Source organism: Sceloporus undulatus, chromosome 1 (genome assembly GCF_019175285.1).
Source record: "Sceloporus undulatus isolate JIND9_A2432 ecotype Alabama chromosome 1, SceUnd_v1.1, whole genome shotgun sequence".
NCBI classification, from domain to species: Eukaryota; Metazoa; Chordata; class Lepidosauria; order Squamata; family Phrynosomatidae; genus Sceloporus; species Sceloporus undulatus.
The window spans coordinates 217,340,393-217,364,623 of record NC_056522.1 but is presented as its reverse complement, the minus strand read 5'-3'; the positions used below and the strand labels follow the sequence as shown (position 1 = coordinate 217,364,623).

General features: G+C 41.4%; 2 protein-coding genes across 6 annotated transcripts in view; one reads left to right on the top strand and one right to left on the bottom strand.

Moving 5' to 3' along the window:
* Positions 1-16,027, bottom strand: part of CCDC148 (coiled-coil domain containing 148) — a 133,667-nt gene extending 117,640 nt beyond the window's left edge. For 3 of the 5 annotated variants that reach the window (XR_006101456.1, XM_042445891.1, XM_042445890.1), the window contains exon 1: positions 8,190-8,307. Coding sequence is in view for 2 of the 5 variants with exons in the window: in XM_042445891.1 (XP_042301825.1) it covers positions 8,190-8,293 (104 nt within the window). In the remaining 3 variants the exon portion in view is untranslated. Of the gene's footprint in view, positions 1-8,189; positions 8,308-15,783 lie in introns of those variants that run through there. The other 2 variants (XM_042445892.1, XM_042445893.1) reach the window with 1 other exon arrangement.
* Positions 16,028-21,671: 5,644 nt separating this feature from the next.
* PKP4 (plakophilin 4) overlaps positions 21,672-24,231 on the top strand; it is a 154,895-nt gene continuing 152,335 nt past the window's right edge. The window contains exon 1 of the mRNA XM_042458480.1: positions 21,672-21,866. The gene's annotated coding sequence lies outside the window, so the exon portion shown is untranslated. The remainder of the gene's footprint in view (positions 21,867-24,231) is intronic.

Below are 24,231 nucleotides of genomic sequence, written 5' to 3'. Positions count from 1 at the left end.
GGCAATGAAGGAAACATTTTTTCCTACTTTAAAGTCCAAAGATTCAAGGGCATTGAGCCTTATTTCAGTGTTACAGTGAATAACCACAATGTGGTACACATCAGAGTTCCCATGTGGTTCTGAAAATTTCAGATTAATTTTGCAAAGGTCTAAAACCTCATGTTTAAAAAAGGAAAAATTCCATGCCTATTTTTCATAAAATTCACCTGCAATGGTATGATTCCAAATGCTAACCTTGACATCTCTATGGACATTCATTGGAACACATTCCTAGATACAAGAATTAAATTTTTAGGCACCAAGGTAAATAGGCATTTGGAATTTCCTCCCTCCTCAGCTGTGACACAGAGACATAAACCCAAAATTTGGCAAGTGCTGAAGTGCCACAGAACATTCTTTTCCTTCCTCTTGCAACCCTTGAATCTGACTCCTGACAGTTTCCCAAAACCTTGCAGCAATTTTTAAGGTGCACACTGGCTGCTATAGGTAGTTTTGTCTGCAGATTCTGGCTGTGAAGAATACAAATAAAGATACAATCTGAACACAGTTTTCTGATGGGGAATGAATTGTTTACTTTCAAAGTTCAACTTTTATACATTAGAATGAGAAAACCTTATAAAGTATTGCATTGCTTTGTCTCTGCAGGATGTGGTCATCCACCTGAGTTCTATACATAATGGTATATACTCATGTATAAGTCTAGAAATATTAGTCAAAAATTGACCCGAAAAAACTAAGTCAACTTATCCATGGGTCAATGTGAGTACTGTACTTTAACTCTTATAAAAAAGGTTCCATCCCCTGGTGATGGGCAAGAGTACAATCAGTCCTGAAAGTACTGACCCCCCCTACTCTCTCATCCAGCCAACCTTTAGGGTGAACATCAACAGTTACGCCTGCTGGGATTTTGTAAGTTCTTTTGTATGTCATTGTTTTCTTTTACTTCAGCCTTTAGTTCCTTTGTTGCATGCCCCTAAAATTTACCCTCGACTTATCCATGAGTCTTATCAAAATTCATAATTTTGGCCCCAAACCTGCCCTCGACTTCTACATGTGTTCAACTTATAGCTGAGTATATGCAGTAATTAATCCATACTAGCAGCCCAGTATAAAAATGTGCTACCACAATTTTCTATTTTTTGGCCTTCAATTTTCAATGACAACTTATTGGGACAAGTAGAAGGGTGGGGAGATAAGAGCAAAAAAAACCCCAAAACAAACGTCTGTCATTATAGATCTCCGTCAAAAAGGGATTGAAAGCTGAATTATTCTAAACTGGATGGATTCCTTAATTACACAACACACTGTGCTTGCAGGCATGATCTAGCTCTCTGTGAAAATGTGAAATCAAAAGGAATCTTTCAAATTAGCTTCTAGGGGCGGGGAATGGATTGAACTGCGTGTTTTTAATCAGTTTATGCCAGATTTCCATGGCAATACGTTAAATTAAGCAGTGACCTCACTTGCAATTGACTCTATGACTGAAAAAAAAAGTGTCATTTGAAACGATCACTTGAGGAATTAAACTGGGTTTAAAAAAGAATGATAAGCAATTTTAAATTGCTTTTAACTATTTTACTAGAACGTCTATTATTATTTATTTTAAAAGATAATTGTGTTTAGTATCACAAATGCAACTTTAAACTGGGATGCTACTAGACTTAAAGTCTTACTTGTTTAATACTGTGCAAATAATCAAATAAAAACAATTGCTTCTATGAACCTGATCTACACAGTAAGTCTATAAGATATACCAATTAAGAAATCACTCTGTGTAAGCAAACAATCTCCCAACAATTTTGGCTTAAATCCAATTACATTGGGCTTGCCATATCAACGGGCTAGTTATCATAGATTGGAGTTCCTGTTCTATATTATCCAATGGTGGCATGCACCCAGCGGACAGCTGCACACTTGTCACCATCTAACTAATATGGGTTTGAGCTCCCAGGTTTTTTCTTGTCCATGGGGCACCACAACTGAATGCATGCACATGGGAAGGGCTGACTGTACTGTAGAAATCCCAACTAAAGCAGACCAAATAAATCAATGGATTTTGCACATGGCTTGATTTATCAAATTTCTATTAGTTCAATGGATTTACTCTAGTTGGAAACAATTGGGTTTCAACTTTTATTCTATTCTACTGTTGATTGCTCACAGGCCTTAAATATTGCCTGGCAAATGGAAAATTTGTAGCTTAAATAGGGTGAATCACCTTACACCTTTGTGTTCCCCAGGAACTGGCTAGGACACACAAGTAGCTTCAGAGATTAGGAAAAGATTGGGAATTGTGTTGTTCTTCACATGTCACTTGACTATAGCTCCCAGCATTCCAGTTAGCCATGAACTATGCTCATTAATGCTGCTAGCATCATCCAAGGTGATCTGGAGGGCCTGGGTTAGAGATATATTTTATCAACACTCCCTCTTCCAGTACCTGCACCTTTATAATGAGAACATGGATGATGTTTCCTAAGTCCTGGTGTTAATAATCTCTTAGTACTTTACGAGATGGATCTGCTCTTGAAAAACGTTGGGAAGCATCAGTTCTACAAGCCATAGAAGCCTGTCTCCTGACAGACCATCAGGACCATGTTGTTATTGTTGTTGTTGTTAAATTTACTTAAATCCTGCCTTTCTCCAAATATTGGGACTCAAGGCGGCTAACAACACATATTTAATAAGTGAAGTGCACTGGTTAAGAGTTTTCTCCTGGGCACAATTCAAGAGATCATTGTCATCCTTTAATGGCCCTGCAGATGTTGTTAGACTGCAGTCATTTGCAGCTCTAGTCAATATAATCAATGGTGAGGACTGCTATGAATCACAGTTCAGCAATATCTGGGGGACCATACAATTCCCACCTCTGCTTTAGAGAAGAGTTCCTCACTAGGAACCTTCAAATATGTTGATAACAATTCTCATCAGCACCAGCCAGCACATCTACAGGGCTCCAGAGATTGAGAGAAAGTGCTACAAAACATTAATAGACTGTGTCTCACCCAACCTAGAGAACATATTTTCAGATACTAGATTTTTTGTAGACTGGGTTCAGCTTTAGACACACTGATCTTTATCTTCATATTAAATGAAGCATGACTATAATCTTGGGAGCATGTTATGTAGGAATGAGATACATGCATTCAAAAATCTTTTTCAGCCCTGTCCCCTATCTTATCACGGTGTGCATCATTTTTTTCTTGCATAACATTTCATCAAAGCAGTAAAGCAAGAGCCATGCATATAATACAGTACTGTCAAAAACCTACATTTTCTTTAGTACTTTTTAAAATTGCCAGCATCCTCTTAGTCTTTTACTAAATATAAGATCATGCTAGCTCCTAAAATACACTCAGAGTAAAAATTAATTAAGAAATACTATTATAATACTTATTTTTACTTCTGCAGAGATTGAGGAAAGCACAATACCACACTTTAAAGACATTTAAAAGAAACAAAGCCCACTAATACTATTCCTATGAGTATATAAAACAGACGTTCATTATTTCTCAGAAACTGTACCATGTTTCCTCTTTTGTTAGATTTAACTGCCTGTTAATTGGTTTGGTCCTATTCAAAGAATGAGAATGTAACTACGTATATGGCGGCTTTTGTTGCATTAATTGTCAACTAATGGTATAGGCAGAGGGAACAATTTTCAGATGGATGGCTGCAACCAAGAGCAAAGCTAAAACAACTTCATCCAGACTATAAAAAACTGTATTTGTCTGCCAAACCAGCAACTTCAGAAAAACTCCAGTTAGCAATTTTGGCCATCCATAACAAACTAAAACATTCATCTGGTACTGTTCTTCATGTTAACAGTCAGACACTCCCGTATCTAAACATCTGACATAGAAATTCTATGCCAGAGTGTTTTCAGATAGAGGGTCTTCACCTTGCAAAAGTCTCACTAGACAACCATTCCAACTTTTGCTCCTAAATGGATTTTCTGCAATAAGGAAAAAAGGAAAGAAGAAATGGTTGAAAATGCAAGAGCAGATTATCAATGGACCCTAATGGTAAGAATTTAATACATGAGACATGATAAAAGCTGGAAGTGAAATCTCTGCTAGCCACTGCCAAACTTTTAAATAAGAACTGAAATTCTGAAAAACTACGGTGTATCGGACACATGTATTCTCCAAGCAAGAAGCTGGCCTTTACTCTTGTACAATTTGTTGACTTTCGAGGGGGGGGGGAGATTAATGCAAAATAGGTTGTCCAAATACAGTTACCATTTAAAACCAATCATCTTTGTAATTATAGGACATTCTGTGACAGTATAAATAAGTATTAGCTCATTTCCTTTCTAGGACATCAGCACACTGTGATGAACTTGGTTGTTTTCAGATGGGTTTCTTTAGCAAATTTCTGGATGGCTTCTTTAGCAAAAGAACACATTTGAAATAAATAACTCAATTGATGCCATCAACTTTTGAAAAAACACAACTTAAAAAAAAAAGAATGTCTAAACATCTATTGATCAGAGCAGAGGCTTGAAAGAGAGTATGTGAAAGCAGGAACTGCAGTTATCCATGTCTGCCAAGCTATCTTGAATCAAGCAATTCAGCTGGGGTTTTGTCTTTTTTCTACAAAACCCCTATACACACCATTTCTGCTGACCAAAGTAATCCATTTCAGAGTTAGCCAACAGTAGACAGTAAGCTTGTCCTTTTTAAAAGCCTAGTACAGAGAAATGGAGAGGGGAAGATTTTCTCATTTCAGGCTCCAATAATAGTGGGAATACTTACTTGGGAGTCAGCGCTACTGAACACAGAGGGACCTGCTTCTAAACAAGTACGCATAGGGCTGGGCCTTTCTGTGTCTATCGCTCATAGCAGTCATATGTGGTATTTCTCAACATGCCACAATCTTCCATTGTTCTGTATGGTTTTACATTATATTTATGTTTAAAAATGGTTTCATCAAGTGGCTTTCGTCAAGGATTAAGAGGCAGTCTGTAATCACACTGCCTGAGCTGCAGGGCCACATTAAGTAGGCTGCTTAATCCTTGGGGTTAATCAGTGGTCATGAAGCCACAGACTTTGGGAAAGTTTAGCAAACTTCATCCCTTACTCAGTTCCAAGCAGACCTTAGAAATATTTTTTTTAAAAAAAATTACAACTTCCAGGATTACTCTGGTAGCATGACTACTGACCATGTTGGCTGGGGGGTTCTGGGAGCTATAGTCCAAAGAGTGGCATTTCCAAGCTGTCATTCACAACCAGTTTTGTTACATCAACCATATTTTCATTTTAGCTACTAGTAACTCCTATGTGTTAGCTTAGTGGTTAAGATGCCAATTCTGACAATTGGAAAATCAGAAGGTTGGCAGTTCAAGGCCTGAGTACTGCATGATGGGGTGAGCTCCTGTCACTAATCCCAGCTTCTGCCAACCCAGCAGTTCGAAAGCATGCAAATGCAAGTACAGTCGGCCCTTGGTATATGCGGGGGATCCTTTCAGGACCCCCCCCCCCCCGTCTAACAAAATCCACGCTCAAGTCCTGTTGTCCCCAATGGCGGCGCACGTGCACATGCACCGCCATTGGGGACAACTTCCGGATTTGCCATGCGCATATGCTCAAATCCGCACATGGCAAATCCGCGTATAAGGAGGGCCGACTGTAAATAAATACGTACCACTTCAGTGGGAAGGTAACAGCGTTCGGTGTAATCATGCTGGCCACATGACCACTAGAGCAGTCTTCAGACAATGCTGGCTCTTTGGCTTACTAACGGAGATGAGCACCGCCCCCTACAGTTAGTTATGACTAGACATTCATGTCAAGGGATTACCTTTATCTTTAAGTCCTATGCAAATTTGTACATTCAACTGTATTCTGAACCAAACACTATTCATATCTTGTCTTCTGCCAGTATCTGTAGTTTCAAGGTTGCCTGAAATAGATCAAAACCCAGGATATATACTAAACCACTGTGAACTACCAGGAATTTTTGGAAGCTTTCATTTAGCATGGTGTGTCACAAGTTGCAGAGACCTGGTGTAAGTGACAAGATCAACAAGAAGAATCCTCAAGTTATGACAAATGGCTTTTTGCTGCCTAATGAATTTCACTGGTGCTACATTTCCTGCTTTACAAATGGTATTTAGTGTGAGCAATCTGTTGCTTCCCACTCCCAGTCAGGCATCAAATATTCGCAGAAAATGTGGCTGTCATTTGTAGACTCCTGTACAAGTAGATCTTTGTTGTGTTTTTTTTAAATGTGATTGACATTTTAACTTTGTTGTTGCATATCTTCAAATCATTTCTGATGTATTGCAGCCTTAGGCCACACTATCCTGGGGGTTTCTTGGCAGAATTTCCTTAGTGGGGATTTGCCCTTGTCTTCCTCTGAGGTAGAGAGTGATTTGCCCAAGCTCACCCAGTGGCTTTCCATGGCTGAGCCAGGATTTGAACCTCGGTTTCTAGTCCAACACTCAAACCACTGCATTACACTGATTCACTCTGAACTACTCAATTTGAAAAAAAAAATGTTCTTTTTTTTGTGTAAACTGACCTTCAACTGACTGACTCAAATATATATGTACTCCCTTTCTTCTCTATCCTTTTTCCAATAGTATCACAATGAACAACTATCATTCTTGAACACTGGCATGCATCAGATAAAATGATTAAATCTACATCAGTCACTAAGTGCAAAAGAAAGTCACTGTCACAGAAACCTGCCATAAAACTAGTATGCCTCTTGCATGACAAAGGAATTCCTTGGCTTTACCTTAGAATTTGCTTTTGATAAATGGGAAGCAATGCCAATATGTTTATCTAAGAAGAGCAGCCAATTATTACCCAGTGTCAATATTCTATTTTGCTAACATCCTGTTAAATTCTGTTATCTATTATAGACTCTCATTTTGGCCCTAAGCAACTTTGGCTAATACAGTATTTTAAACACATGTAATATGGAAACACACACCATTTTAAATCAGACTAGTGTCTCGATAACTAAAGAACTAATATACCTTTCTATATTTCACAGATGAAGATTGGGATTCAGCCAAGCAACATCAGAGTGTGGTCAAGATGGCAAAATTTATTAATGAGCACAAGCACACAAGCTAGGAAAGGATGCTGCAGTTTGCATTTGTCTTTTCCTCCTGTCTACTGAGAAAGCCAAGATTCTTCTCTCTCATCTCATTTCCCCCTGCTTAGGATACTACTTACCCATCCCCTGATAGAAGATATAAAAGTATACCGTTGGTCCTCCATAACCACAGATTCTTTATCCAAGGATTCAACCATCTACAGCTTGAAAATATATATATATATATATATATATTCCCAAAAGCAAACCTTGGCACATTACAGACGGCCCAGAAGGGGCAGTCTCGCACCGCTGCTGGTTGCTGTGTCCAGGAACCGCAGCATCCAAACCGCGCGGTTCCCGGACGCAACGAAGAAGGAGCGTGAAAATCGCGCGCTTTCCTCCGCCCCGGAAGAGACGCCGCAAGGCGCTAGTCGCGCACTCGCGGCGTCACTTCTGCTGCGCGACGTGCAGATGCAGAGTGTCCGCTACGTCAAAATGGCAGCGGCCGTGTGGAACAGCTGCCACCATTTTGACGTAGTCATTACGCACAAGGGGCAAGGCACGTCAGGAAGCGCTGCCCCTCACACGTAATGACGGCGCGATGATGGCGCCTCATGGGCCCATCTGTAACGCACCCTTGATTTTGCTATTTTGTATAAGGGACACAATTTTACTTAGAGCCAGCATGGTGTAGTGGTTTGAGCATTGGACTATGACTCTGGAGAACAGGGTTCAAATCCCCACTCAGCCACAAAAAGCCATTGTGAGACCTTGGGCAAGTCACCCTCAGATTCAGCAGACGGCAATGACAAACTGGCCCAAAAAAACCTGTAATAGGTTCACCTTAGGGTTGCCATAAGCCAGAAACAACCTGGAGGCACACACCACACACCATTATTTTACAAGGCCATTGTATATAATGAGACTTAAACATCCATAGATTTTGGTATCCATGGGGGTTTCTGGAACCAAACCCTAGAGGATACCAAGGGCATTTTATTTAGAAACAGATTTCCAATAATAAAGAAAAGGATGTGCTTATATATATGGCAGTTAAGTCTTGATGAAATGGCTGAAACCCATTTTTAAAAAGGAAAGATATAAACAGGGTTTCTGTTCAGCCTCTGTTCTCTTACCATGCTGTGCAGTTATGTGATGAAGAAGCAGAATTAGTTTTTAACAAGTGCACAGAGATTAGAGTAAGGTTTCCAGAATTCATGGTTTGGTACCTCTTCTCCATTTCTCAGGACAAGAACTCTCAGGGTGAGAGTGAATCAGACTATTTGGCTGTGCAGTTCTTAGGATAGGGAGGGAACTCTTCAGAGCAGACACCTATCCTTTCCCACTGATTCAGGGCCCACCTGCTCCACGCGGAATATGGGATTCACTGTGAGGGTGCAGTGCCTTGTGCACCCCAACAAGAGCACTGGCTTGAATAGTGTGTGCATGCTTTCCTCTTTGTTAGACGTGGTTGTTTTAATTATCTGAAGGATATAATCTGAAACATTTTGATCAATGCTTAATCCATTATGTTTAATCACCAGGGATTACCTCTGTGACAACACTGGGGCAATCCTTTGGTTTTAGATTTGGGCCCTGAAATCTTAGGACCTAGGATAGTATTAATCTGGCAACCCAACACTGGAAAGAAAGCAACTTTCTTGGTAGGATAGACACAAAAGCCCCAAGACACGAGCAATAAATAAGCCCTATAGAAAATAGGGAAGACTGTTTGTTGTCCTTTTACTTGTAAAGTGCAGTGTACAGTGATGGCACTCTATAAATAAATGATAGTAACAGCAAAACAAAGAAACAAAATGTGTTCTATGACACAATGAGCAAGTGTTGCTCCATCATTCACAAGAATCAAGACCAGAACCACATGTCATCTGGAACAGCAGGAATCCTTCTGCTGCTTACTAGCAAATTTCAGGCCAACCACGAAACATGGGGAGATCTCAGCTACATAAGGGCACAAGAGGCATCATTATTATCCCCACCCTGCTGTAGACATTTTGGGAGGAAAATCAAGGCTATTTAAAAAAAAAAATCCCATCATAGGATAATTTATGGAGAGAACACTGTGCTGCCTGTTTCTGAGACTGTAGGATGGGTGTGCTTGGGTGTAGAGAGAGATATCTAGCACCACTGGGCTAGCTTGACCTGTATCTGACAGTCTCAAATACAGGAAGCAAAGTGTTATTTGGGTTGTAGTTTTTTTCCTTCAAGCTTTCCCCTCATGGGTTTACTTCTTTGCCATAGCTTTCCTGTGAAGCAGTTTAAACCACACACAGGCCTCCGCCTGAAATTCAAAGATGCCAGGCACAAAAGAAAACAATATGTGGGTATTTTATTTTCTTTTTTTAAGTAACTGGTAAGAGTGACAAGAGTCAGCATGGTATAGTGGTCTGAATGTTGGTCTATAAGGCTGCTGCCATATTGCAGAAATAATGCAATTCTTCCATGGTTCAATGGCATAAAATTCTGGGAGTTACAGTTTATTGAGGTACCAGAGTTCTCTGACAGGAAAGTCTAAATATCTCACAAAACTACAAATCCAATCATTCTACAGCACTGAGTCATGGCATTTAAAGTGGTGTCAAGCTTTTTTATTTCTGCAGTGTGGCAGCTGCTTACAACTCTGCAGACTCAGACATAGAAACCCACTGGGTTACCTTGGGTAAGTCATACTCTCTCAGCTTCAGAGCAAACCTCCTATGAACAAATCTTGGCAAGAAAACCCTGTGAAATGTTCATTTCAGGGTCGCCATAAATCAGAAAGGATTTGAAGGTGCATAGAACAACAAGATTGATAAGGATTTCCTCTACCTTTTCAGGGATCCCAAAGAATCATGCTCATCACTTTCAGAGAAATTACCAGAAAGAGGAGTAATGTTTGCACTTCACTGCTTTTAAAAATTATAATCAGGGTGTGCTATAGAGAACTGGTCCTCATAAATGGTTCCTATCATAATTATCCCAAAATCAGTAGGAGATTAGCTATGGAGTACACATGGAAGCCATTCCAGATAATGTGATCCAATTTGGAGTTTGGGCAAGCAAAATAAATTAATCCAAAACTGGGAGCAGAACCAGGTGCATTTATCTGCCCATGCCTACTTTATGCAGGATTAGCAGCCATGAATAGAACATGTAGACAATGTATATTGTACATAGGTGCAGATGAAAATATGTGAGATTGTATGCCTACAGGATGTTTTTACAGTGTGATTGTTATAAATATACTTTAACTACAATGAGTGGTGGAACAGGAACTGAGATTGGTTTATTTTATTTTGAAAAAAGGTACCAGCACCCCCGTAAACACAGAGAAGCAAAAAATCTTATTGAAAGTTACTAGATTGTTTGGTGAGCTATAGATAGCATGGCATTTAAATCACAGAGAGTGATATTGGCAAAAACTGATCCAAACATTCGGTTTGCTATTCACAGACATCGTACTTCAAGGAGTGAAAAAGAATTACAACCACTTCCCCATTTAGTGCAGTAAATCCAGTGCCTTCAATATTAAAAAGAGAGGGAGAGGGAATGGAAACATAGTTCCATTACCAAACACACAGAAGACATGAATCTAAATTAACACAAAATACTACTCAGGAATCTATGCAGTACATTGCTAGGAAACAGTTTTATCTAGGTACAGCACTGCATATACTCTGTGTGTGTGTGTGTGTGTGTGTGTGTGTGTATTCTCACATATATATTGTGTCATAACCACACTATATATCATGTGATTTATTTTTATGTACATCTAGCACTACAGGATGCATGAATCTTCAGCACAAATATGCTTTTACAGAACAGGAAGATACGAACAGAGCAGACATTTAGAAGATGCTAAGATGGAGAAGACAAAATTAAAGGAGCATAATTAGGAGAAGGAACAGTGAGATACAGAGCTCTTAACAGACAAGATTGCCTTGATTCTGCAGAGATGCTTAATTAGCAACAGTTTGCAGCTACAGGGGAATTAATGCTTACCAGTTTAACTCAGTTCTGGTTCTGATTCTGCAAATAACGGATATTGCACATGCTTGACTAGTTTGCTTTCCAGATAAAAGGCAAATGCAGCATTTGATTACTACCATAGGGAAGTGAATGTTCTCCCCTTCATCCCAAGGGTCTCGGTAACAACATATCTGATGCCCTGGCTTCATTCAGAGCCAAATTAGACTATATTTGTAATATTTAAGTGCATCTTGTGTATCTTTCTGTAAAAAAATAATAAAAGCATGGAGAGAGGAGCTGATTAGGATTGTGAATCTGGCATCCAGAAGATGAGGAGGTAATCTCTGCTTCCACATCATGATACCTAATGAACATTCTCTGTGCCTAGATTTACTGTCTATCATTGAGGGTGCCAGTAACAGTGCCCCTTCCAGAAAAAATAGAAGATGGAGCAGGTCATAATGGTTACTGGGAGCAGAGTACTGGGGAAAAGGTTGAACACCCTTCCCCAGGCACCCGAGTCTTGATCCCTGCTCCTCCTGCCCTACTGGCAATATTTCACTTTTGAAAGCATTGATATCTGACATGCATTTATACTCACCTGTTTTGGCTCATAGGTCAAAGATGACTTCTTGTACACCACTTTACCTTCATATTACAACTTGACACTATCCAGAGTGAGGGAAGATGCCCATGGTACCTGGCAGTGGTTAGTGCTTGCCAAACCAGAACTGGAGAAATCCTTCAAACTAGAAAACTGCTTACCATAGTTTTAGACACCATGACAAACTGCAGATTGCACAACAATACAAGGAGAAAATGTATTTTCGAGGAAGTGGGGGAAATTCATTTACAGTCCTGCAAACTATGAAGAGGATTGCTGACTCTCTCTTTTTTTAGTCTTTTCTTTTAATTGCTATTTCAAAAGGAGGAAAGAAACCCATAATGTAAGGGACAGGAACTAAAGAACAATTAAGGAAACTTCATCACTAATACTATGGTATGTGTAACAGGAAACAATTACAGGCAGAAATGTAAGAGGTTTTGCAGGGAGCTTTTGCTAAATGGAGCTTTGTTGTTGTTTCTGTTGTAGTTGGTGCCTTCAAGTTGTTTCCAACATATGGTAAGGCGATCCTATCATGGGTTTTTTTAGGCAAAATTTGTTCAGAAGGTTTGCCATTGCCTTCCTCTGGGGCTGAGAATATGTGACTTATCCAAGATCACCCAATGCGTTACTACGGCCAAATGGGGATTTGAACTTTGGTCTTCAGAGTCCTAGTCTCAAATCACTACATTATTCTGGCTCTCTGAAGGGAGCTTACTCCCAAGTAAAAATTACAGAACAGAGATGGAGAAATGGATTGGCCCCCAGGATCAGATTGCCCCAACACAAAAGTAGTGTGCCACAGGGCTTTGTTCTGCTCTTTCTTTATATCATTCAGGATTAGTTACTCCTACACATGATGGCCACCTCACTGTGTACAGAGTGGCATGAGTTCTACACACACACACACACCCAAATAATTCCTCTGCTACTTTTGATACCAGATCTGAAATAAAGGCATGCCTCCATGTGATAGTAGACCAAGTCTACAATAGTTTATGCTACAACTTCTTATGCACAGTCTCAAAGGTGCTACAAGATCCCTTTGCATACTGATAGATTAACATGACCATGTTTCTGAATTCTAAAACCATTCCTCCTAAACCTTGCTCACATTTCCAGTGATGGCAAGATGTGTGGGGAAATGGTGTCCCTTATAAAAAAAATGGAAAATCAAGGTTTGATATTTGAAATTTATACTTTTTTGGAACATTTTCAAACTGTGGATGCTTGAATCCGTGTATAAAAAATCTGTGTATAAGCAGGGCCAACTGTAAGAGCTGCTCAACAGTAGAACAGATTGCTTTGATGGAGTCTCCTTCTTTGGAGTTCTTTAAACAAAAGTTGAATGCAGTGGCATTCCCATGCATGGTGCTACCTGGTGCGGGAGGTGGGGCTTGTAGCAATGGGGCCTCTGGCCCCAGACTTTCAGAAGGTTTCCAAGGAGCCCCCTGCGAGAAGGCCCCGTAAGCCCCCACACTGGGCCAAGGAAGCCCCCCCCCCCAAAAAAAACCGTGTCAGGCCGAGGAGACACTGAAATATCCTGTGCTAGACCGAGGAGGCCACGAAAGCCCCTGCGTTAGGCCCAGAAGCAACTGCATGGGCTGAAGCAATGTTTGTAGGGAGCAGGGATCCAACTTGGTGTCACCCTGCTTCTTTGCCATCAATGTACATAGTGCTGTACAAAAATATTTTCAACCAATGTGGAACTACTGGACCACTATCACATGCCTGAGGCAGGGAAAGGAAGACATGTGGTAGATGCGGGTGGGGAACAACTGCAATGCAAGTGGAAGAATCAGGCCCCAGTGCCATCATTCACCCCACCCAGACATGAAACTAGAGGATGAATGGGAGAGTAGGATCCCAAGCTATGGAGACTTAATGTCATGTCCTTGTGATATTGAAAACATGTCACCTTTATTTGTCTCAACTATTACCTGATTAAGTTGTTTTGAGCTTTATCTTAGAGCACCATTTTATAATACTGTGTGTTGTACAGCATCCACCAATTCAACTACACATAGCCCGAACCCCTCCGCAAAAAACCAACTACACATGCCTTGAAAATATACATTTTTTAAAAATCCAAAAAGCAAACCTTGCTTTTGTCATTTTATTTAAGGGCCACCATTTTACGCCACTGTATATAATGGTCCTTGAGCATCCATTGCTTTTGGTATCCAGATACCAAGGGCCCATTGTATTATGATATAACCTAATGGTAAACACTGGCTGTTTGCAGGACACCTTAACCTAAAATTTGAGAGGAACACACTCTCCTCTTGGTTCACGGGTTATGATTATATATCATTTGGTGGTTTTAAAATTGGAAGTAGTTTACAAATATTTTAATTATACAGGTTCTTCCATAAAACTACTTGACCTTAAGATTCCCTGCTTTACTGAAAAGTATATTAACTGAATTAAGCCTGTGAAATTGCATGTGAAAAGTCTAAATTTTGCATTTAGATTTCCAAGGCATTTCATATATATTATCTTAGTGAGTTTTACATCAATCCTATATACTAGGCCATTTTAAATTATGTTGTAAGTGTTCCTCGCTTCAGCAGTGCTGTTTTCATAGTTTCTCCAAGGATTCAAAAGGTGCACTAATCACAAATCCACAGTCATCCTCATTTTGCCCTCATGAGGGGGTGGCTAACACAAAGATAAAGTGGCTTTTAATAACACTACAGTGTGTACAGTAGTTATCTGCTACCACAGAAAGCAACTAAAGCAAACAGAACAGAGATCTCAGAGATGGAGAGCAGATCATCAGAGGATGTTAAGTCACACCAGCCAGCAAATCAAATGAAATCATGGCAGTTCTTCTCTCACTTTTTGAATAAGCTGATCTCACAGCAGCATGTCACATGCCAACACAAATTAAAATACTGTACTCTCCTTCCCAGTTTGCTGCCTTGCACAGAAGCAACCTGCTCACCACAGTGACAGACCACCCTCACCCTAACCTTTTTGGGAAGCAGCCTTTATATGGAATGCTTAGGAAGCAAGTACACCAAGAAATCCCCCTCCCATATGTCCATGCCCAATTGTTTAGAAGACTCTGAAGACCAGGGTGAGCAGAGGTCCTCCTTTTCCAGGACATCACATGCCCTACATTTCAGCTTTCTTTTCAGAAGAAATTCCAAAATGTCCTCCATTTTCAGCATGACTAAGAAGCATGGACTTATATTTATATTAGTGTTTTTAGGTTTCATTTGGCAGTGTCCTACATTTTTCTTGAATGCCCTTCATTCTGCAGCACCTTGTATTTATATTAGCAATTTTAGCTTTTATTTTGTAATGCCCTCCATTTTTCTCGGAAGCGCTACATTTTGTAGTGCCTTGTCCTCCTTAGCAGTTATTATGACAACTGATCAACCTGCTGGTGACTCTCCTCCAGGTGCTCTCTCAGTCTGAGGTGAAGTGAGTAGAAATAAGAGAGCTTAGACAGCAATAACCACAACAATCTCTAGATCAGCTTGGGGAATTCTGGAAAGTGTAGTTAAAAAGAAACTTGCCAAACCCCTGGCAGCAGCCAACATTTTTAGCACCAGCGTAATTAACTACGTAACACAAGACAAATATACAATAATTTCATTTTCACAGTCTTAAAAAAATGTATTTAATGTTTTTTAAAAAGTATTAACAGTTTGGAATATGTTTCCTGTGTGTTTGCTTGTATTTTATCTTGCATTTTAAAATTACTCTGCTGAAGGGCGACTCACATTTTTTAGATAAATAACAAAATTGATACTGGCCAAATAACTTGCTTTTCAATAAAATGAAAGAAGAAATGTGGATAGATTCGGTGAGTTTGCCCCAAAATCAGCAACAGGCAAATTACCAGAAAGTAGATTTTTGGTTTAAAATAACCCAACATGAATCACCACAATAGTCGGGAAACACCCCACAGCTGAACATTTAGTACAAAAAAACAAAGAATAAATAGTGAAAAAGATCAGACACAGTCCAAATCATACACTGTTTTGTTAAAGAGTAAAAATATTCATGTTATCACATCATGCTGATTCAAAACTCATCCTTGCTCTTATTTTTAAATCAAAATGAAACAAATATGAATGTCCTAATCTGAAACACATTTACCTCGATTTCTCATTTAGTTTTATTTATTTAAAAATAACACTTACCTTCATGTAAACACAGTCATTACTTTTGAATTTCTTGGCATTAGCTCAGAAATAATAAATTTTCCGACTACTTGTGTAACTGGTACAGTTTTCATTAAGCAGCCTGACATTTCTCAACTTTTAAACAGCTCCACTGAAACAACTATCACAGATTCTGCAACTTGCTGACAGAGAACTATCAAATGCTTGCTGGTGTAAGAGTGGAAGTGCTCTATGCACCCTCTGTTGTTTTTTTAATATAAAAGTTAGCTTATGTTTCACACCCAAAGGAAGATGTTTCTAATCATGAAACAAGCTTCTAGTTGTATGCTATAGTATCAGCCCAGAGCATGAGCACAATAGAGTATTATAGAAAAACTGGCCTTAGTCCAGAACTAGTTACACATTAAAGCTGTAATTAGGCCTTGAAGGTCTTTAGCTGGAAGTTTACGATATAACGTCAGCACTACTAAATGAAATTAAAACCAACCAACAAACCTGTAAATGGCAATGGCAGAGAGTGGGGGGTGTTGGGTAGAACCCTATCACATTAACACTCTGATCCTAAAATCATTATTTATAAGCTAGCCCCATTTATTTCAATAGGGGTTAATTCCATATAATGCTCTTATGATTGGAATGTTAGAACCAGTGCCAGCTATAAAAGTTTCACAATACAAGTCAGATACAGTTACAGCATGCATGCATGCAGAAATCATGGATTTAATTTAAAACTTAAAGAAGTCTAATTTTTATAAAGCTACTAAGAGTATACTTAAAAATTCTTTTGTAAACCCAAGCTCTTTTCTCTTGAAAATAGAGAATCAATACAAACACACCAAACCCTAAGTATCTCTAAACAAGCATCCCTAAGCAAACCCTAATATCTTTTTCTTATCCACTCAAAGTATAATATTTCACAAGCTCTGGGGGAATGTATGTGCCGTGTGCAGTTTTGCTTTGTAAGTTATCAAAACTCATTTTGCTTCTAGAGGGTCATGAGCTATCTAATCTTAAAACAGTCAGGAATGGATATTTTTGTGAGTGAGTCAGGAATGGGTTTTTTCTTCTTTTTTTGCTTGCTCGCTTGCCTTCAGAAAACTGAGAAACAATTTCACAAACTGTATTTTTTGCTTTAAAGTAACCACTTGGGATCTTTCCTAAAGGAAGATTTATTAAAGGACAGTAGAAAAATTACACAACAAACCTATACTTCAGTTAAGCAGCAATAGTGGAATTGTGCTTCTACATCAGCAGAAAAGCCCATGTATCCATGATGTGCTTATCCTGAGCTTGGAATGACTAGCATTAACATTAACACATTAGCACTGAATCATTAAGGAAAAAACATAAAAATGTTGACAAATCTATGGAATTAATTCATTGTGCTGACATAGATAAAACTTGTTAACCGTTAAATGAAATGAATGTAAAAGACTCAAGATGGCACGCTGTCCCCAAAATAAAGAATCAAAATAACTTGAACTTTTAAGCATTATTAAAGGTGCTAGTGCTTTAATGATCAAAGTAAAATATTTTGAACTTGCCAATGACAATGTTAACAAACTAGCAGCAATCTGTTAATTTTAAATAAATCTTATTCAAGGTCTGGCTCAGTCACAGCAGGAAAGGATCCAAGAACAGTGTGAAAAGTAGAGATATGCTCTCAACGTATCTGAAATCAATGCCCATGGACTTGCATTGGCAAAGACAGCAACATGAAGCCTTAACATGAAGGAACTCAGGAAAACACTAGACTCTTTGTACACCTTTATTGCTGCTGCTGTTGCTCATTTACCTTGACACTCACTCTAACTTATTATGGTGATCCTACCATAGGGTTTTCTTGGCAAGATTTATTCAGTAAAGATTTGTCATTGTCTTCATCTAATGCTGAGAAAGTATGACTTGTCCATGGTTACTCAGTGGGTTCATGTTACTGAGTGAGGTTTGAACCCTGGTCTCCCAGACTCTCAGTCCAGCACTACACAATGTTGGCCTTCATCACCACACATACACATCTTGCTGGGATAACAAGTCAATACCCATACAGGGAGGGAAACTTTCTATTGCTAAGCAACAAAGGAGAAGGCCCAAGACATGTAATAAGGATGGCCACATGGAGAACAGCAAGCTTCAGTGATGGTTCACTTTATGATGTTGGGTGGGGACGTGGCTCTCTAGAACTCACTAGATTGTAGCTCCCATCCTAGCCATTATTGCCAATAGCAAGGGATCCTGACTGTTATAGTCCAAAAATATCTGGAGGACTGGACACTGAAACAGAGGATGGAAGATGAACATCTGAGTCTCAAAGTGAAGGGGAGTTGTTCTCCTTGTCTTCTGCATACCTTTCACATTCAATCCCTCTCCAAACAGAGCAATGAGAAACAGCTCCCAGCATATGAACTCAAGTTGCAAGTTAACCATTCAGCCAAAGCCAGGAATCACTACAGCAAACAAGAATCACAGGCTACCTACCAAGCAATTTATGGCAAGAACATGGGTTCAGTAAGATTGGGGAGGGGTCATACAGGGACCTCCAGATTCATGTCCAGGGATTGGTCTGAGGTAGAGAAGTTGGAAAGCAATCCATAGACAGTAGACATGACCAGTCCAACCCAGATAGAAAACCTGCTGCTTGGTCTGACAGAACAGCTCTTCTGGGCAGCATGCCAGGAGGACCCACCACCCCTCTTAATCACTTCATATATGGGTGGCAATACCCATGTGTCCCAAATGACATATCTGAGGTGTTTTACTGCAATCTTTGTCCTGGCAGTGGCATATTTAATACAGTCGGCCCTTCTTATAAACGGATTTTTTATACATGGATTCAAGCATACACGGTTTGAAAATGTTCCAAAAAAGTATAAATTTACCTTGATTTTCCATTTTTATTAGGGACACCATTTTGCTATGTCATTATACTTAATGGGACTTGAGCATACACGGATTTTGTTATACACGGGGGATCTTGGAACCAAACCCCAGCGTATAACAAGGGTCCACTGTATTCCCGGGCTTCTGCCACATCTAATATTCCACAGCCAAAGAAACACAAATACAGTATTGCTCCCTTATTTGCAGTTCACTGCAACAGCATCTTTTCCAGTGTCATCTTATGCACACCAATCCTGATTGCAGTTTCCAAACATGTTTAAAGTTCTTAAGCACTTTTATCAAATATTTAGGTAACCAGGTGCCTAAGATTCTTCCAGCCTGGAGTGGTTACTGCACAGTAATGGCATTACTGCAGCAGAAAGGCATGAATGCCAAGTCAAAAACCTATGCCATAAACATACTGCATAGCCTCCAACATTCCACAAATGAAAAGCAGGACATTCTGGTATTCCTGTAACACCATCTTGTTCTTAAACAAGTACCTCTCCCTACTTTGCTTTGCTGGAAGCTCTTCCCTCTCCGCTGCATTTCCTTTTTCTTTTTTTAAGCTTGTGAATGTTTAATGTTTAATCTGACAATGGATATAGTTGTACTAAGTACAAAGTAGCTACAACTCAAATATATTCAGCAACTTCTTAGCATCTTGAACAGCAAATTATCAAGAACAGTGAGGGAAAGCAGTACACCGACAACAACAACAAAATGAACTTCACGACACCACCTACATCTGGTCACATGACTTTAAAAAATAAGAAACCGCCATACAAAAATAACATAATTATTCTTGTATGTGTGTGTGTGTGTGTGTGTATATGTATGTGTGTGTGTGTGTGTGTATGTATATATATATATATATATATATATATATATATATAAATACTTATAAATTGAAAATGAATTTTTCAACCAGCCAGCTGTGGCACATGCAATAGCAGAAAAGAATGGATCCAATGGGTAGAAAAATAGTGCTAGTACCTGGCTCACTGGAAAATAATAAAAAGATGCCAGGCACAGATGCTGGAGAAACGTCAGGAAGAAACTTTTCTGGAACATGGCCACATAGCCCCCAAAAACCCACAGAAAACTTCACTTTCATTATTTATATATATATTTAAATATACATACATACATACAGCTGGCCCTCCTTATCCATGGACTTTTTATCCATGACTTGAAAATATTCAAAAAAATGTATAAATTCCAAATTTTCCATTTTATATTAGAGACACCATTTTCCTTTCCCATTATCTCTAATGGGACTTAAGCATCCACGGATTTTGTTATCCACAGGGGGTCCTAGAACCAAACCCCAGTGGATAACAAGGACCCACTGTATACTGTACACACACACATTTGTCAACATGGCCATTTGCTGAGAAAACCATGGGCCACAGAGGAAATGCTCTCATACAAGAAAAATATGAATGTACAAAAGGTATGGTGGCTTTGGGCTACAATGCAATAGCTGAGAATAACAGCAATGGCAAGTACATTTCTATACAGCTTACCAGTGCACTTAAGCACTCCCTAAGCAGTTTACAACGTGTGTAAGCTAATTGCCCCCAATAAATTGGATACTCATTTTAGTGATGTACTGAAGGATGCCAGGCTGAGTCGAGCCTGAGCCCTGGCTGGTATTGGACTTGCAACCTTGTGGTTTGTGAGTGAGTGGCTGCAGTACAGGCTAAAGAATCTGAACATTTGAACCTACTACTCCCTGGAACCACGCTATAGCCACTGTTGATTGATTGCGTCTTTTAAGGTATGTTTTAAGTGAGTACTGTTTAATTGCTATTTTAAGGGGGTGGGATATTGGGACATGGAATTGTATTGTTTTGACTGTAAGCCACTCTGGTTGTGCTCCAGAGAGGCGGGATATTAATAATAATAATAATAATTAACCAGTGTATCACCAGGGCTCCTTAAGCTGCATGGAAAGCAGTGTGGTGTAGTGGTTTGAGTGTTGGCACTGTGACTCTGGAGACCAGGGTTTGAGTCCCAGTTTGGCCACTGAGGTGATCTTGGGGGGAAGTCACACTCTCTCAGCCTCCTCAGGGGAAGGCAATGGCAAACCTCCTCTGAACAAACCTTGCCAAGCAAAACCCCAACTCATTGTTGTGTGCCTTCAAGTCGTTCCAAACTTAAGGCGACCCTATCATGGGGCTTTCTTGGCAAGAGTTGTACAGAGGGAGGTTCGCCATTGCCTTATGCTGAGGCTGAGAGAGTGTGACCCGGCCAAGGAGGTCACCCCACTGGGTTTCCATGGCTGAGCCAGGACTCCAACCCCAGTCTCCAGAGTCACAGTCCGACGGCTCAAACCACTCTCTAAAACGATGAATGGGGCACAAGTAGCCCTGTTTAAATATTTGAAGGGCGGTCGTATTGAGGAGGGAGCAAGCTTGTTTTCTGCTGCTCCAGAGAATACAACAAGGAGCAATGGATGCAAGCTCCAGGAAAAGAGCTTCCACCTCAACATTAGGAGGAACTTCCTGGCAGTCAGGGCTGTTCAAGGCAAGCACACTGTCTTGGAGTGTAGTGGAGTCTCCCTCCTTGGAGGTCTTTAAGCAGAGGCTGGATGGCCATCTGTCAATGGGGTGCTTTGATTGAGAGTTCCTGCATGGCAGAATAAAGGGGTTGGACTGGACGGCCCTTTGGTCTCTTCCAACTCTATGATGCTATGACTGTAAGTGGACACCTGTGCCGCCATTTTGTCCCCCTCAGTCAGACAGAGAAAGAAAGAGAGACCCAACCGTCCCCTCATCCTGACCTGAAGCAACTGCGGCTCCTCTTGGCCCTCCGCTCTCCTCCTCCTCGCAGCAGCAGCAGCAGCATCGGTAACCTTGGCAACCCCCAGCGGGGCCCGCCATTGGCTGGTTTGACACCGCGGGCGGCCCAATGGCGGGGCGTCTCGCGGCGCGCTCCTCCAATCGGGGCGAGGCTCAGGGCAGGGCGCCTTGTTGACGTCCGGAGGAGGAGGAGGAGGAGGAGGGAGGGAGCATCGCGGAGGGGCGGGAAGGGAAGGAGAAGGAAGGGAAGGAAAGGAAGAAGGAGGGCGCTGCTGGGCTCCTCAGTGGCGGCGGCGTTAGCACCGCGGGCATGGACGGCCACGGGTAGGGCCCCCCTCGCGGCGGGGAGGCTGCGGCCCCTCCGCGCCCAGCGAGGACGGCCTCCGGAGCCCCAGCAGCAGCAGCAGCCCCGCGGTGAGTGAGGGAAGGAGGGAGGCAGGGAACGGGTCCAGGTGGGTCGCCTCCGCCTCTGGCTCTTCCCAAACTCCCTCGAAGGCTGCTCCCCTTCCAAAATGGAGGACCTTCGAGGGTGGGAAATGGAGGACACGGCCCCAGCAGACAGGCTCACCCAGGAATGGATGCCCATGCTTCGGAGGACCTTTGTGGGGAGGAATGGAGGACTTTTGAAGGGAGAAGTGGAGCCCTTTGAGGGGGAATGGAGGACACGATCCCCAACAAACAGGCTCAAAAACACACTCCTAAGAATGTAAACCCATGCCTCTTTGAGCCAGGCTCAGAATGGAGGAGGCTTTTGTGGGGGCTCCTGGTGGATGTGGGGAGAGGAGGAGGACACGGCCCCATGGATGAGCTCAAAACGCTTCTATTCCTGCTCCTTAGTCATTCTCAAAGTGGAGGACGTTTTGGGGGCTCTTCCTGGAGAGAGGAGGGGGAAATGGAGGACAGGTCCTGGAAAAGGAGGGCCTCTGAGGGAGGATTGGAGGCCCTCATAACCGCCAGGAAGCAGAAAGTACCTCAAATGGAGGATATGACCCAATAAAGAGGCTCAGAACATTCACAGGAGTGTAAATCCATGCTTCTTAGGCTCAGAATGGAGGACGTTTTAGGGGAATGCCTCCTGGATAGAGAAGGTGGGCATGGAGGACCGGTTCTGGGGGGGGGGGGAACCAGCACCACCATCATCATCACTTTCCAAACTCTTCCTCCTTGTTGCTTCCATCTGAGGCTGCCCAGCCCAGGTCTCATAACCTACAAGGAAGAGAAGGCGCCACAGAGTGGAGGACCTTCAAGGAAAAGGGAGGACAAGGGCCAATAAATAAGCTCAAAACACGCATACTCATGCTTCTTGGTCGTTCTCAAAATGGAAGACGTTTTGGGATCCCTCCTGGACAGAAGGCTGAAATGGAGAAAGGAAGAGGACCTTGGGTTACCCTAGTCATGCTCAAAGAGGAGGAGGGCATTTTGGCATTCCTTCCTGGATAGGAGGTTGAAATGGAGGACAGGTCCTGGAAAAAGAAGGAAGCCCTTTGGTCACCCTAGTCATGCTCAAAGCAGGGGACACTTTGAGATTCCTTCCAGAACAGGAGGTTGAAATGGAGGACAGGTCCTGGAAAAGGAGGAGGATCTCCTTTGGTCACCCTGGCCCTCCACCACCACTTTCCAAACTCTGTCATAGCTTCTCCCTCCTCCTTGCTGCCCCACTCCCACCACCATCATCCCCTGTTGCATCCTCCTCTTTGAACAACTTCCCTCTGTGAGGGTAGGAAAGGGGGAGACGGAGGAATGAGGGGAGCTCTGGAAATCCCCCCCCCATGCTACCTAGCTACATCCTTTTAAAAACAAAACTTGCCCGGCTCCATAAAGATCCCCTCCTCGTGATAGAAATGTGTGGAGACCGGGGTCCTCACCAGAAAGGAGATCCAGGCACCGCAAAATGTGGGACCTTCAAGAAAAATGGAGGAAGGCATGACCAAATAAATACGCTAAAAACACTCATAGAAATGTAAATTCATGCTCCTTGGTCATGCTCAAAATGGAGGGCATTTGGGGATTCTTCCTGGACGGAGAAGGTTGAAGTGTAGGATGTGTGTCCTGGAAAAGGAGGGCCTCTGGTCAGCCTGGCCTCCCCCTCCTTCCTTTGGCCACCGACATCCATCCCTTCTGCTTCTCATTTTGTGGCTTATGCATCCCTGCCTACCCTTAAGAACATCACTGCTTACCTTGCCTCCTTTCCTTCACTTTCTTCCCCCTACAGATCCTTGCATTTACCCTCTAAGTAACCTTTCTTGTTGGTTTATATCATCCTCCCCACAAAAAAGGAATACCTCTGCCTTCTTTATCTTAACCGTCCTAAAATATTCCATCTTTCAACAACTCTTCCCTCCCTTGTACCCTCAGGGTGCCCTTTCCCATCAGTTTCCTTCTTTTGGTAAGCGGGCTCCACCTCAGTTCTCCTCCTTTTTCTGTGTAACAACTTCCTTTATGCAGATTCCACCGCCTCCTCCTATTCCTTGCCTCCTTTGCCCTTCCTTGCATAGTTTGGCTTCCTGATTTAAATAGGTGCCAGCCTATACAGTGCCCTACAAGTCTTTTCCAGAAAATAGCATCCTGCATGAGCAATCGCTTACTTACAATCATTCATTTGTCCTGAGATAACTGCCTCCCCTCAATATCTCAAGATGTTTATCTCCCCTAAAAATCCTCCCTCCATTCTTATTCTCTCATTTTAACTTCCCAGTCTTTCTCATCAAGAGCCTTATCGAATGTCCTTCATTCCATGAACATTACCTTAAAAAAATTCCTTCCCTTTTTATTTTTGGTC